Source organism: Myotis myotis, unplaced genomic scaffold (genome assembly GCF_014108235.1).
Source record: "Myotis myotis isolate mMyoMyo1 unplaced genomic scaffold, mMyoMyo1.p scaffold_m19_p_1, whole genome shotgun sequence".
In the NCBI taxonomy this organism is placed as follows: Eukaryota; Metazoa; Chordata; class Mammalia; order Chiroptera; family Vespertilionidae; genus Myotis; species Myotis myotis.
The window spans coordinates 202,172,049-202,186,806 of NW_023416313.1; the positions used below are offsets into that span (position 1 = coordinate 202,172,049).

A 14,758-nucleotide genomic window follows, 5' to 3' on the forward strand; every position below is an offset into this window, starting at 1 on the left:
GGCAGAGGCAGCCGGCTGACAGGCTCATCAATCTCGGGCTACATGCTTGGCACATCGGCGCTCCCTAAGTTGTTCCCGGACTGGGAGGGTGCCGGAGGAGCCAGGGGGACTGTCTTGAGGAGAAGAGAAATCACGCCGAACATCCGAGAGCAAACTGTGGAACAGGCCTGGAGACTATTAAAATGTGGGCCATGTACAAAAGCAGTGGGGAACTAATTAAGATGCAGGATTTTCAAAAGCTGGGGAAGTTGGCCGCAGCCTGCTCCCATCTGCAGAGCTCTGGCAGTTCTGGGCTGTGAGGACAGCACCCTAGGAGAGCAAACAGGCCTCTCCACCCCTGCCCAGCAGCCGGGACTCAGGCTGTGTCGGGATCACTCCCGTGGGGGGCAGCCCTCGGAGGGTCCCTGTGACCTGTTGTTGGCCAGCTATGGCACCCTCTGCTTTTGAGCACCCAGGCTGCCGTCTCCTCATGGTCCCTGCCCTGCTATTCATGGTCCCCCAACAACGTGTGGTGGGGCGATTCCCTTGGTCATTCATCCCCAGCCATTGAGTGGCTGCCAAAGAAAACCATGAGAAAGAACCAGAACTCCATTCCTGGCTGCCTTCCCTCCCATCACCCTTGGGATTTGGCAGGGGTGGCAGAGAGCCGTGCTTGCTCCCCAAGAGCAGAGAGATTTACAGGCCGCAGGTACATTTCAGGAGCAAAATGAACGTCGGCTGTAAAAGCCCTATTGGTCTCAGAGCAACAGGACAGGATGGATGTGTGTAGGGTCCGGGAGCAGCACGGAGCCCGTTCCAACAGGCTTCCCCTCGGGTTCCTTCCTGGGCTTCCCGCTGTGTCCCCCAGGAAATTAACTCCCTAATTCTGTGCCACAGTTTCCCAACCTCTGCAACAAAGATAAAATCTGCCCTAGACCATGGGGACCAAAAAGTGCAGGGTTGGAAGAGGCTACACTGATCTAAGCTGACGATCCGAGCGTTTAATCCAGAGGGATAACAAGTAGAAGTTTGTTCCCAGCCTTTTTCGTTTCTTCATTCAAAAAATAAATAAAACGCCGAAACCGGTTTGGCTCAGTGGATAGAGCGTCGGCCTGCGGACTGAAAGGTCCCAGGTTCGATTCCGGTCAAGGGCATGTACCTGGGTTGCAGGCATATCCCCAGTAGGAGATGTGCATGAGGCAGCTGATCGATGTTTCTCTCTCATCGATGTTTCTAACTCTCTATCTCTCTCCCTTCCTCTCTGTAAAAAATCAATAAAATATATTTTAAAAATAAATAAATAAATAAATAAATAAATAAATAAATAAATAAAAGACAAGAGAGGAAGTAGGGGGAGTTGAAGGCCTCTTTTCTCATCAGCTGGCTTTTGCCCAACATCTGTCCTGCTTCGGGGCCTTCTGGTGGATACTCACTATCCACCTTTCTCTCCTGCCAGCTCGGCCCCCCTTCCCAAGGACAGAGCTCCATTCTTGGGGAAAAGGTCCAAGGGCGCTGCTCTCGGACACCAGGCCCCTGGCCCAAGCCTTCCTGTCGCATGAATTGTGGTGGCTGCACCATGAGACACCTTGCAGTCGCCTCTGCAGCCAAGTGCAAGCTGCAGAGAACACTGAACTCCATTGTCAGTCAGTGGAGAGAAATAATGTCGCGTGTGTTGTCCTTCAGGCGCCCAGGCAAGTAGGAGGTTGCGAGATATTTATTCAAGACTGATTGGAGGGGTGATGTTAGGCGTGAGAAACGCATAGGTTCAGGGACGTTGGGAATGCTTTCAAATTCCAAAGAGCTCTCCCCAGCTCTCAGCCCCATCCTACCCCCACACAGACACTTTTTTATCTTCAGCAAATAGTAAAGGAACATAGGTGGGGTGGAATGTTCACAGTGAGGGAGATGGGATGAGGACAGCAGGACTGGGGTGAACTCCATCGCTGTCTAATTTAGCCCCGGAACAAATAACAGCAGCAATCGGCTCTCTACTCCCTACCCTGCAATGTCTCCTCAGCACCAACGATGTCTGTGCTTCGGGAGGCTGAGCCAGAAGCAAGTGGATCTGCAGCCCTGTCCTCAGACCTTCTCCAAGGTCCCTCAAGATTCCTGAATATGCACCCCCTGTCCCTTGCCCTGACCTGGCTCCCAGTCAGAGCTCTCAGCTCTGCAGACCTGGGGTGAAGGACAACTCTGACCCACATGACATCCTGGCTTTTGTTGCAGAAAGCTGCCTGCCACTGGCTAGACTCAGGCAAGGGAACAGGGAAGACCAGAGGGACACGCTGGGTGTTGGCATGATAAATTTTTTAAAAAATATATTTTACTGATTTTTTAGAGAGGAAGTGAGAGGGATAGAGAGTAAGAAACATCGATCAGCTGCCTCCTGCACACCTCCTACTGGGGATGTGCCCACAACCCAGGTACATGCCCTTGACCGGAATCGAACCTGGGACCTTTCAGTCCGCAGGCCGACACTCCATCCGCTGAGCCAAACCGGTTAGGCGGCATGATAAATTTCTTGTGGCACCTCCTCGTTATCTGTGGAAGGGTCTGACACGGAAGGAAACTCATGCCTTAAGACAAAGTTGCTCCAGGCCAGCGCCCCATCTCTCACAAATCAGGAGAATGCCCCTCCCTCCCCGCAAGCAGATGAGGGTGCTGATGGTGGAGCCCAGGGGAGGCTCCAAGAGTCAGAGACATAACTAGATTCTGAGGGTTTGTCCAAGGGAACCCACACTCGGAGGCTGGAAGGGAAGAGAGAGAAGAGGAAGAGCATTTAGGGGCTGGGGGTGGAGGAGGGCCAAGGGTGGGTTGGTTCATTCGTGGGTTTTCTTTCAACATTTCTTTCCATAAATGTAAAGAGATTCAGCCTAGGCTGAACAAATCAGTTATCGATTTTCAGCAGGTTTGCCCATAATGTTGCAATTTGCTTTTTATCTTTCCACTGGACAATAGATCTTGGACATCTTTCCATTCCATTCCTTTATAAGGCAAAACAGTATCCCATTTTATGAATGTACTGTAGTATTTAACTAGTGTCCTATCAATGGACCTTCTGGTTATTTCCATTCTTTGTTGTTATCGTTACAAACAATGTCACAAAGGGCAACCTTCTACCTTGTTACTATATAATTACTTATAGGATAAATTCCTAGCAAAAGAATTTCTAGGTCAAAGGGCATGTGCTTTTAAAATACTGACAGGCTCTATGCACTGATCTTCAGAAAGGTTACTCCCAATTCCACTAAAAAGAGAGCAGATCCCTGGCCTCTCCCTCCATCTGTCTCCTTCACCTGCTCCTCTAGCCCTGAAAACATCCGTCTCCATCCGTCCACCCAGCTGACTGTTCACACCTACTAGGAATTCGCAGCAAGTTCTCCAGGGACTCTGACCAATGATTCTACCCTGAGTCGCACCTAAAAGCACCAACCGAAAAACCTAGTCCTTTTTGAACCCAAATCAAATAGAACACAAATAAGAGAGAACTGTTTTAAAACACTGTCCAAGTGCTTGAGAAGGATATACCCCAAAAAGGGAAAAGATCCTCTCGGCTGGAAACTGCATTTTGCAAATGATGAGGCAGAGACACTGCCCGGGGGCTGAGATCCAGCGTGTGCTGTACTATCCGACCAAAGGGGCATCGTTTTGTATATGTCCATCCAAAGGGGACGCCTTCTTCCAAGGCCCCACCTGGGCCCACTGAGGCCCTGGAGGAAGGTCCTTTTCTGACATTTTGGCTTGTGTGAAAAACCCAAAGCAGCTGTATGTCGGGTGATGCGTTTCTGTGCTGCTTCGCTTCTCTGGATGGGCCCTGATGCTTTGCGGGCCAAGGCCTGACTCCCAGACACTCCCCTGGCATCCTGATTCACAACCTGCAGTCGCAAACTGATGTCGGGGTACATGCTGAGGGCCAGGCCCGGCCTAGTAGTACAGACTCAGCACAGGACACGGAAATGGCAAACATCTGGCCCAAGGCTTTGGGGGTCTGATTTTAGTAGTAAATCTGATTACCCAAGGAGGGGCAACATGTCCATGCACGAAGCAGCTGTGTCATTTGAAAAGCTGCTCATTCCAGCCTTGGGTTCTTGTTTCCGGTGACCTGGGCACTAGCTGGCCTATAGGGTGAGCCTGCCTCAGGTGAGCCCAACTTAGCTGGGATCTTTTTCCACCTTGGGATGTGGCCATGCCTCTGAGGGTCACCCTCGTCCAGGTCGGCACTATCTTTCCAGAGAGGGTCCTCCCCCAGGACTCCGGGCATCTCAGGGGCTGGGCCTTTACTACCTGAGACCAGGGGCATCCCCCTCAGCTTCTGCCCAAGCATGAGGGAGAGGCCAAGGAAAACTTCCTAATGATCACATATACGCACAATGTGCTGGTGGGCACTTGGCCACAGCAAACCCTAGGGTCATCCTTTCCCTCCCCGCACAGGTCATGGCAGGTCCAGGGATGGGGAAGTCCAAAGCCAGCTGTAACGCCAGCTGCTCCATAGCCTGCCGCTGGGAGGCCAGCGTGCCCAATGTAAATGTCCGTAAGCGGAAGGACCAGACACTCGTGAGTAGCTTCTTGCCTCAGTCCCACTAACAGTGAGACTTGGTTCTCAGATATGTGAAAAGCACAGTAAACTCTCCTTAGCTCTGTCTGCAACCTGAATTCCCCAGCCTGTAAAATGGGCTTATTTACCCTGTCCTTCCCTCTCTGCCTCCCAGGGTCAGGACCAATGAAGTGCCATAAATGAAAAGGCTTTGTAAAGGGCTTTGTAAACCAGTGTGCTTTTCAGACACTGTGATATAATGATGATGAGTCCATCAGATCGCCCCATCCCCTGGGTGGCAGTGATTGGTGGGACGGACATAAACCCAGCCAGCTCAGCTGTGGAAGGAGACTTGCCTTTCTGCTGGGTGTGGCTGAGCACTGAGTCTGGGGCTGCTGCTGGCTACCTTGCCTGCCCCATGAAGAGAAGAGTGTTTGGTGGAAGGAGACACAAGCCCTCACTATGAAGCTTGAGCGCCAGGATTCAGCTAAGCCTGAAACTAGTGAACCCTGAGATCTACTGTTACATGAGCCAATTTCCCTTTTTCGGTAGGATAGTTCGATTTGAAAGTCTGACATCAATGACTGGAGGAACTCCAACTATCTCTTGGGTGCATTTTAATAATAATAATAATAATAACATATATACATACATACACACACACACACACACACACACACACACGTATATATATTAGGGATTTTAGGGGGAAAAGCCTTGTTCAAGTTTCTTTTAGAATAATTATCAGCAGCATGAGAAAGCAGAAAAAGCACTAAACAGAGAAATCAAGCAACGGGAATTCTCTGCTGTTTCCCACAGGAATTGCTGTGTGACTTTGAGCAAAGTCTCCTAACCTGTCTGGACTTCAATAAAACAAGGAATTGGAGTTAATAATGTCTGAGGTATTTTACAGTGCTAAATATCTTTGGTTCTATAAAAGACATTTAATATATATATATATATATATATATATATATATATATATATATATATATCTCCATCCATCCTCGGGTGAGGATTAAAAAAATAAAATGGCCGTAACCGGTTTGGCTCAGTGGATAGAGCGTCGGCCTGCGGACTGAAGGGTCCCAGGTTCGAGTCCGGTCAAGGGCATGTACCTTGGTTGCGGGCACATTCCCAGTAGGGGGTGTGCAGGAGGTAGCTGATCGATGTTTCTGTCTCATCGATGTTTCTAACTCTCTATCCCTCTCCCTTCCTCTCTGTAAAAAAAAATCAATAAAATATATTTAAAATAAAATGCAGCTTCTGACCCAGCAGGTCTGGGGTGAAGCCCAAGTTCTTCATCTCTGCCAGGCTCCCAGGCGATGCCTGTGCTGGTCAAACCATATGCTGAGTGCAGGTCTAGAACCACACTGACCCAAACGGGCACCACTAGCCCTGTGGCCAACTGAGCACGTGTATGTGGCTAGTGCACAATAAAAGGGACCGAAAGTGTTAAGTTCACACAGGCATTCAAGAATAATACCAACAAAAAGGAAACTATCGCATTTATAATTTCTATATGATGACATGCTGAAATGATCATGTTTGTTATATTTTGGGTGAAATAGAATCTATCAGTAAAATCAGCTGCACCTGTTTCTTTTTCCTGTTTCTAATACGGCCACTAGAAAATGTAAAATGCCACCCGTGGCTGCGTGATATGTCTACTGGATTGTGCCACTCCAAGACACTTGGCTCTCCTACAACCTGTCGCGGGGCTAGGGGGTGGAACCACCTCAGTCATTACCCTTGAGTGTATGCGAGGGCCTGTAAATCGTGCAAGGCCGTTTGAGAGGTTGGATGAAGTGCATTGAAGAACATAGCCCCCTCCCTCCCACCCCTAGCAAATAAAACTTGTACACAGGTAATGCCTAGGTTGAAGCAAACAGTGAAAGCAGGCCGAACCATGGAACTGCGAGTGAAAACATTCTGAACAACTTTAAGTCGAGATTTTGCAGAGAAAACACAACCTAAGAGGTCAGGGTGAAAAGGCAGGGGTGAGGCTGGGTCTGCATGGCTTTGGTGACAGGGGGACGAAACGTGTCCGTCCTGCATTTGCTCTACTTGACAGCACAGTTCTCACCACCCTGAGTCACATTCCAGCCCCAGCAGCCCCCAAAACCAGAGGTTCCCTGAAAGCAAAGTCCCAGGGCAATCACCTGGCCTTGCTGCATGCAGACACAGGTCTGAAGCTGGCCATCTAGTCAGAAGTATAAGAAAAGGTCAGTAAGCAGGCCAAGAATACCAACCCATTCCTTCTGCAGGTCACAAAGCAATCAGCATCACCTAAAGGCTAATTATTCAAACTCTTCCAATTCCATGTCCAAGATGGTTCCATCTGATTGAATGGCCCTTTCATGTAAGATGCTCCAAAAGGTCATCCACAGGAAGGGTGGGAAAGGGTACCCAACACACCCTCCTTCTTAGGAACACACGGTTTCTTTACTTGAAGCCACAGGAAGGTATTACCCGACCCTAAGAGCTGCAGCTCCTCCTGCTCTGTGGGAACGTGATTCATCCTGGGCCCATTCCCACCTGTGCCTGTGCCCGCACCAGACACCGGAGGGGAGGGAAGCTCTGATGGACACATGGACAAGTTGATATGAGAGCAGGCACACCTTTCAACATCATGTGGGCACGTTCGCGCTCCTGAAAACTCCGCATTACAGACAAAGGAGCAAAGTCACCTTGTCCTGGGCCAGCCCAGTGCTCCCCACCTCTCCCATCACGGGCCCACCCAAGCTCCAGACAATACTGACCAGGTTTTATTTCCAGCAGCCGCAGCTTCGGATCCTCAGGAGGGTGCAATCTTCTCTTCTTTCGCCAGCAGCGTGCAGGGTATGTGTACAGCTGGCCCGGAGCAAGGCCTGTGGACAGAGACAGTGTAAAGATTAAAGGCTCCAGACTGGAGGGGGCCTAGGAAAGCACGCTGTCCAACCCTCTCACTCACAGGGAAAGAAGCCCAGAGTGGTGAAGTGACTTGTCAAGGTCACACAGCTAAGAGATGGTGGAGCTGAGGTAGAACCTAGGTCATCTGACCCCAAAACCCTTGCTCTGTCTACTCCACCACGCTGTCTCTGTGAGCCCAGGCCAAAAAGAGCCATCACTTTTACCAAAACCAGTTCTATTTTTCCAGGCCTGGGGAGAAGGTCAGAAGGACCTGTGGACCTATGGACCACAAGAGGGACCTTTCCAGATTCATAGTCACCAGTGTTTCCAAAGCAACGGATCTCAGCTACTGCCCCTCCACTAGCCCTCTGCACAAGTCAAGCAAGTTCCCTTCAGGTGGAGCAGCAGAAGTCAGTCTGCCTATCAATGGTCAGCCCAGATTAGAAAACATTCCAAGGAAACAGGATCAAGGAGCCAGAACTCCTACCTACTGGCTTCCTCCACCCAGTTAGCTGCTGGCAGCTCGCTGAAGCCAAAGGGAGCCCTGTGCAGCCTCCATAAGAATATAGGTCTGCTCTGGTAACCACAATGCCTGCAAAACGAGCAAACCTGTATTTCCCCACCTACCTGCCTGGGCCCGATAGAACAAAATAGGCAGAGGTCCTATGGCTGGGCTTATGCACCCATTGTCTCCCAATAAGATTCTCCACTTTAATTGGCCTTTGGCACCAAAGTTCCACACCAGCATCACCTGCCATGCCAAGTGACCCATGAGGAGCCTTCTTGCTCATTAGGCGGCACTCTTATGGCTCCTGTGACACAGAGTGTGGCAGCCAGAGCCTTGGAGGACCAAGGACTCCCCACACTAGACCATGGTCTCTTCCCAGAGAAAAGAGCAAGGGGCAGAGGCTGAGGGGTGAGGGAGGAGGGCTTGAGACTGGTTAGGTGATCTGCAGACTAAAAAGACTACCTGATGCACCCCAAAATAAACCAGCCAACTAACCCACCCCTGCTAGAGTGAAAAGACTGGCAAGCAAAGGGACTTGGTCTTGGTCCTCTCAGAATCCCCAGAACCAGAACTGAACCTGACACACTGAACAATCAAACTAAGTATCTGCTGAATGAATTAATGAACAAATGTGTTCTGGCTTCACTTTAATTGGGGTCACAATTCAGTCCTCTGTAGATAAATATGGCACATGACAACTGTTAGATGCAGGCAACTTCACATGAGAGGGTCCCTTCCTAAATCTAGAGCCATGGGGTTCAGACATCAGGACTATATCCCCATGTGTTTGCCATTTGGGGGCCTTTAAAAGTTAAGCGGGCCTGGCTGATGGCTCAGTTGGTTGAGCGTCGTCCTGTGCACCAAAAGGTTGCCAGTTCAATTCCCAGTCAGGGCACACACCTGGGTTGAGAGTTCAGTCCCCAGTCGGGCACATACAGAAACAATGGATGTTCCTCTCTCACATCCAAGTGCCTCTCTCTCTCTCTCTCTCTCTCTCTCTCTCTCTCTCTCTCTCAGCATGTCCTCAGGTGAGGATTTGGAGAGAAAAAAATGTTAAGATGGACATTGGCTTCACTTTTTGCCCTTTGCAGGAAAAAAATAAAAGTCGATAGAAATGTCTGCTGTATACCCATTTATTCATTTTTCATTTTTACTAGTCATCGCTACCCGTTTTTTGGTTTTGGTTCAAATCAGAGGCACCTATTCCAGCACTAAAGGAACCAAATTTTTCAAATTCTCTTTATGAGCTAAGTTTTACTTTTAATCACAAAGCTGCTTCCACGGGTCGCGAGGTTATGAACAAGTTGGAGGTCCCTAACCATCCCCCTTTTGATTCTTAGAAACCATTAAGGTGATGGAGCCTGGTGTTATGAGCTAAGGGCTTGTCATGTACAAGAGTCATCCTAATACTTAATACTTGATTTTGTTGATAACTTCACGGCCTCTGCACAGTAGGAGTATCCTGAAGTTCTGAGCTCCCTGCACTCTGGGAACCAGACTTGTGCTGATGTATAGATGACCAAATTAATCAGATAAAGTAAGATTGCTCTACTTCCCCTGAAGGTCCATTTTGGACCCCTCTTGGAGGGAGGGCATCACTGGGGAATAATTCAATGTTTCTGGGGTGGTTTGGTCCTGGATCCTATCATCTCTGACCCTGTAATTCCTGAATGGGCATACTAATTCTTGGTCACTTACAAGAGTTTTGGCCACCTCTTGGGCTGGTGTATCCAGTGAAGGCCAAGCACATGGGCTGACCTGCTACTCCCTGTTCCAGAACTAGTCCCACCAATGCCCACTCCTCTTCAGTCAGAAGCTCTTAATCCAAACTAAAACCAAAGTCACCTGAAGAACTTCTTAATAACACCAATAGCCAAAATTCATGCCAGACCTACCCAATCCAAATGTAGGTAGGTGGGGAGATTGGGCAATTTACTTTTTTAAAAACCTTATAGATGGTTCCAGTGTCTGAGCGAGAACCTCTGGATGTCTAAGCATCATCTAGTCACTGCCTGGATGTTCTCTCTGATGTACTAAGACTGGCTGAATGACCTTCTCTGTTGGATCCCAACATCCCCTGTGTTTCCCCCAAGGTATTGTCATTCATTGCCTGCTTACTGGACTGTCTCCCCTACTAGTTTTATACGATTTAGGATGGCAGGAACTACGTCCATTTGGAGTATCCCCAGTGCTTTGCACAGTGCCTGGCAGGTACTTCAAGAAATACTTACCAAATCAATTCAACCAGAAATGAACCAGACTCAGAAATACAGAAAGTGAATGACCACTGCCCCTGCTGTTCCTGACTCCAGGAGACTCATCTACCCACAACCAAACTATCCAAAAGGGACCCCAGGAGGTGGGTTCAGAATTGAAGCCCGACCCACCCCAGCATGGTAGTCTCTGTACCTTAGACTCTTTCTCTCCCACAGGCTGTTTCATGGTATTTCCAACCCGACCAAAAATATATGAGCGAGAAGGAACTGGTCCAGACCAATTCTTTCAAAAGGTCTAAGTAACAAAAGGTCAAAATTGTCAACATTTTTCCAGAGCCTATGCCCTCCTTGAGGATGTGGTCACTGCACTTTTTGGTCAGCAGCAACAGGCAGCCCCAGACCACTCAGCTTGTAGCTGCAGGCCCACTCGCCTGGGAGAGTCTATTTTAGTAAGTAGTTTGAATGTCCAGAAGAGGGGACACTTTTTATTTAATTCTCTCACTTTCCCTGATGGGTTGGAGAAGCTCCGCAGGGCAGAGAAGAGCACATGAGTCCGTGCACCGCCATTCCCTGCCTGCTCACCTGTAAGGTAAGGCTGTTAATAGCACCTACCTTATAAGGACTGTCATGGGATTAGCTTATATTCAAGAAGCAGCTCTTTATCATCATGAAGCCTTATACAAATGTCAGTCATTATTATGAGTTAGCTGACTTAAACGAGTCTAGACTCCACGCCCACGTGACATGAGAAGGCCTCGCACCCGCATGTCCAGGCTGCTCTTTGCTTCTGTAGCCACGAGAATGGAAACAGGCCTCCCTTGAGGTCTTTTTTGACTCCACCTCATCTCAACAGGCCTATAGCCCCAACAATTCTCTGGGGGCTCCTGTCCCCCTTCCTCACCCTCCTCCTCAGGCTGACAGGCACCAGGGTGCCTTTATAGGGTCAATGCATTCAGCTCCGGAGTTCCACTTAGAAAGGGATGCACAGAGCCCCGTGAGAGTTATGTTGTTTATCTCATTAGAACAGGAGGCACATAACTCAAAGCCCATGTGTGTGGTAGGTGGAGGAAGGAGGAGGGGAAGGCAAAAGGAGGGTGGAGTCACTGCTGCAGCCTGGGAAATTAAGCTGAAGGAGTCAGCCTGAGGCTGGGGGGATGGGATATGGAGGAGAGAAAAGGGAGACTAGAGGGCAGATCAGTCCTCCCTGGGAACCAAGGCCCTCCATTCCCATATCCCACTAAGCAAATTGCTTTCCTGTTAGTACTTTGAGGTGCAATGACAGTTACAACACTCATTCGTGTGCAAGCATCTCACACATACACACACACACAGGAACTCACACACTTGCTGGAGGGGTTGGGGAGTACTGGCTCCATAGAAAAATTTAGCAGGATGGACGATGCCTCTATGATCAACAGAGTCAGACAAACTGCTCGCTACCAGCATTGCCCAAGTCCAGCAGGTGGATACTTAGTGTCAGGAGCATCTCTGAAAGCATGAACTATTAAGAACTCGGAAGATGACGTGGGATAGAAAAGGGAAGAAAGGATGATATGGGACACGAACAGAATTTTAAAAGATGAACTGTAATAACTTCCTTTACTCCCACCCAAAGCGGAGCGGTGACAGTTCAAGCCCACCCAGAGAAGGGCTCTCCCTGCAGCATGTCCCAGGCAGTGGTTCTCAACCTTCCTAATGCCGCAACCCTTTAATATAGGTCCTCATGCTGTGGTGACCCCCTTGGAACATACAGATCCAAGAAGCTCAACCAAACTAAGCACAAGAAACAAGAAGAAAACTATAACAAGGCATATCATTTTGTCAACCTATGAACCAGGAGGTCCCAGGTTCAATTCCCAGTCAGGGCATATTCCAAACCCAGAGTCCTACCCTCACCATAAAATTATTTTCGTTGCTTCTTCATAACTGTAATGTTGCTACTGTTATGAATCGTAATGTAAATATCTGATATGCAGGATGTATTTTCATTGTTCGCGACCCACAGGTTGAGAACCGCTGTCCCAGAGGTAAACCCACAGCGGCTAATGAACCCTCCTTGCCATGGAAAACTCATTACTTCACAGAACAGACTTACCACAGTTGGCCAATTCTTATTATGATAGAGTTTTGCCCTGCTAGTCTTTTGAAGCAAAACCTGCGTTCTTGTAACTTATGCCAATTTGTTCACCTTCTGTCCCAAAAGTGGACAGGTGTCATCTGCATCCCATCCAGCCCATCTGCCCACTAGGGTATGAAGGAGAGCTAACTGAGAGTCCAAGGAACTAGAGGGAAACAGGAGTTGGAGGAAAGAGGCAGTGACTACACCTGCCCACGAGCCAGGAGTTCTTCACCAAGATGGGCATCACAGCTGCATCCGTAGTTATTGTGAAGGGCAGGGGCCTGGGCCCCACCCCAGTCCTACTGAACCACAATATCAGAGGGTCATTAGCTGTAGTTTGAAAAACTTCCACATAAGGAACTTTGCACTAGATCAAATCGTACTCATATTTATATTCCCAGGGTCCAGCATATAATAGCTGCTCTATTAATGTTAGTGATTGAAATGTCAACTTGGGCCAACTCCACAGAGCTGGAGGGGTAAGTAACACGCCCCCAGTAGAGCTCAAGGAGTGGGAAAGATGTATTTCACAAGCTCTTACACCCGTGTCCTCTCCTGGTGCTCTGCCCTCTTCTCTTGGCTTATTTAAGAGCTGCCCTGACTTCATGGGCTACCTCTTCAGCGAAGCACTCCGGAACCGTCTCAGGCCTTCGGTGCCTCTTCTCCTCCCTGAAAGTTAGAGTCCTGGGCACTTGGCACCACACCTCGGCACCCAGCATGGCTGCCTATTTGGCTCACCAACACTCCCCTTCCTGCTTCCTCTCCCATTCTTCTCTATGACTCCTCTTTCTCTAAGATTCAGTCCCAGTCTCCTATGTGCCAATACTGCCCTGGCAGGGTAGGCCTCAAATCCAAAATGCTGCCTACCTTTCCTCTGGCCCAGGGTTCCCAGGCCCCTCACAGGTCCTGCCACACTCAAAAGCTGGCACAGTAACAACAGCTAACATTTACTGAGCTCTTCCTCTGTCATAGACTAGCACCCCACACTCACTGTTATCTCATCGTGACAACAACCTTATGAGACATTTAGAGATTGAGGAGAGTAAGGCTAACAGTGATTGAATAACTGGCTCAGGGTCATACGCTCATAAGGGTGGTCTAGTCCACAGCCCATACTCAAAACCTCTCTACTACCTTATCTAACTCCCCACTGAGCCACCCCATTGCTGGCTCACACACAGCAAGCTTGAAACCCAGAGTCCTAACCTCACCATAAGCAGCTCCCCCTACCAGAGTGATCAGGAAAAGAACACCCAGCCTACCCGCCCATCAAACCACTTCTTGTGGAATTCATTTCTCCTTTCCTACCCCATCACCAGCTAAAACTGCTCAAGGAGAAATGCGTCCTGGTGATGTAAAAGCACTGTGGTAAGGCATCTAAAATGTGTGGAGAATCAAATAAACCACGAGGGCATACTTTCTAAATTCATTGGGAGAATTATTTTAAGAATAGTAGGATTATGCCCAGCCGGTGTGGCCCAGTAGTTGAGTGTTGACCTATGAACCAGGAGGTCACAGGTCAATTCCCAGTCAGGGCACATGCCCGAGTTACGGGCTTGATCACCAGTGGGGAGCATGCAGGAAGCAGGTGATTTATGATTCTCTCTCATCATAGATGTTTCTATCTCCCTCTCCCTCTCCCTCTCTCTCTGAAATTAAAAAAATATATATATTTTTTAAAAAGAATAGTAGGATATAATGTGAAGATGGAATTTAAAAGTTTTTGTGGCTGGCGCTTACCTAATACAAAAATTGCCTCTCCAACCTCCCAGACAAGAGGCTCCACCTCAGCCTCTATTTCAAAAATTCTAGCTTTCATCCTTTCATGAAGCATTCTATTGTACCTTAAATATTGTTCTGTTAGGAATATGCCTACCAATCTCATCCGCCACTGATAAGAATGCAAAATGGCACAACCCTATTAAGGAGAATTTGTCTTATATAGCAAAACTGTGTATGCATTTGCCCTTTGACCCAGCAATTCCATTTCTAGGAATATATAACACAGATTCACATGCAAAAATACAAAAATGTGTGTTCACTGTAGTATTTTCAATACTAGAAAATGACTGGAAACAACCCAATGTCTGACTTGGTTGAATAAACAACTGTATATTCACACAAAGGACTACTATGAAGCTGTTGAGAAACAGAAAAAAAAAAGTGAGAGGGGGGTAGAGAGGGAAGTATACACTGCTATGGGATATACTGTTAAGTGAACACAGCAAGGTGGAAAATATGTGCTTAACATACTATCATTTATTTAACAGATGGGGATACACACACATAAATATGTTGTATGTTTGCATAGTTTTTAATGTAAAGGTAAACAAAAAACTAAAAATAAAAAGTTACTTAAAAAGAGAGCACAGCAGCCCAGCTGGCGTGGCTCAGTGGTTGAGTGTTGACCTATGAACCAGGAGGTCCCAGGTTCAATTCCCAGTCAGGGCATATGCCCAGGTTGTAGGCTCAATCCCCAGTGTGGGGCATGCAGAAGGCAGCCTATCAAT

At 48.3% G+C, this 14,758-nt stretch overlaps 1 protein-coding gene across 1 annotated transcript in view; it reads right to left on the reverse strand.

Annotated features, from left to right (window-relative positions):
* DPF3 (double PHD fingers 3) overlaps positions 1 to 14,758 on the reverse strand; it is a 266,506-nt gene that overhangs the window by 125,210 nt on the left and 126,538 nt on the right. Inside the window, exon 3 of the mRNA XM_036311929.1 lies at positions 7,276 to 7,383. Coding sequence (XP_036167822.1) covers positions 7,276 to 7,383 — 108 coding nt within the window. The remainder of the gene's footprint in view (positions 1 to 7,275; positions 7,384 to 14,758) is intronic.